General features: G+C 35.5%; 1 protein-coding gene across 1 annotated transcript in view; it reads left to right on the forward strand.

Annotated features, from left to right (window-relative positions):
* Nucleotides 1-934, forward strand: part of LOC140323105 (uncharacterized) — a 3,317-nt gene extending 2,383 nt beyond the window's left edge. Inside the window, exon 2 of the mRNA XM_072399872.1 lies at nucleotides 910-934. Within this exon, the coding sequence (XP_072255973.1) occupies nucleotides 910-934 (25 nt within the window). The remainder of the gene's footprint in view (nucleotides 1-909) is intronic.
* Nucleotides 935-1,130: the final 196 nt, after the last annotated feature.

Here is a 1,130-nt window from a genome sequence, read left to right on the forward strand (position 1 = left end):
AGAACTTGCCATACACCAGAGGAGTCACACTGGAGAGAAGCCATTTCAGTGTTCTGAATGTGACAAAGCTTTTGTATCGAAGTCAAGACTTACTAAACATCAGAGGGTACACACTAGAGAAAAGAGATATTAGTCTTCACAAGGTGACAACACTGACATCAGATCATTGTACACAAAAGAGATCACAAGGGAGAAAAGTCATGATGTATTTGGAGTTGTAATTTTATTATTTGCAGCACATCAAATATCATCAAAATGAGGAGTAAAGTGATATTCTAAAATAAAAAAGGTTTGTCTTAAAATCTTTACTATTCCAGACACAGTTGTCAGGCATGTATCTTGTCTCTGTCAAGTGGATGCTCACCTCCAAAGTGATTTTAAACTGTAAACTGATTTTGTGACAAATAAAAAATTTGTACATTTACAAAGTCCTAAACTGATTTTGTGAAAATTAGTCATTGTACATCATGCTTTTGAATTTTGTAAAGATATGTATAATATTATGGTGCCATACAAATACAAGATGATGATTCCAGTACTAATAATAAGAATGCAAATCAAGCGAACTCCAGACATTGCTGTGTATGACAATATTGTAACTTCTCCGACGAACTGGATTGTCTTCCGTGTTTTTTTTATTGATGCTGGGTAGACAGTTCTTTTCTCCAAATATACTTTGTCTAAGAAAAGCGCTTCTTGTACTTTTTTTTTATAACCGTGTTGTCTCCAGAAATTTTTTTTCATCCCGGTGCGGGGAAACTGTAGCCAGGTGGTTAAAAAGTTTAGGCGGTCTATTGATCCCAGATCAATTTTACCTCTTTCTGATCACTTCTGTTTATTGCGGTGGAAGAATGTAACGCACGCAACTTAATGTGTGGTTAGATCACTCTCAGAACTTTGTTTGCACAGTTTCTATAACAGTTCAAAGACCTGACTACGGACAGAAAGCAGACATGACAGATGTCCTTGACAAAGATATTTTTGTCAAAGTAACATATTTAATATATAATAGTGTAATCCCTTGTAGTGTAATATTCATCAATGTGGCTTAACAAATTAGGCTTAGATCACATTAGCAGTAAAACTGGTTCGTAACCAGTGATAACTGCTGGGCACCTGGGATTGGTAAC

This window comes from Pyxicephalus adspersus, chromosome 1 (genome assembly GCF_032062135.1).
Source record: "Pyxicephalus adspersus chromosome 1, UCB_Pads_2.0, whole genome shotgun sequence".
NCBI lineage: Eukaryota > Metazoa > Chordata > Amphibia > Anura > Pyxicephalidae > Pyxicephalus > Pyxicephalus adspersus.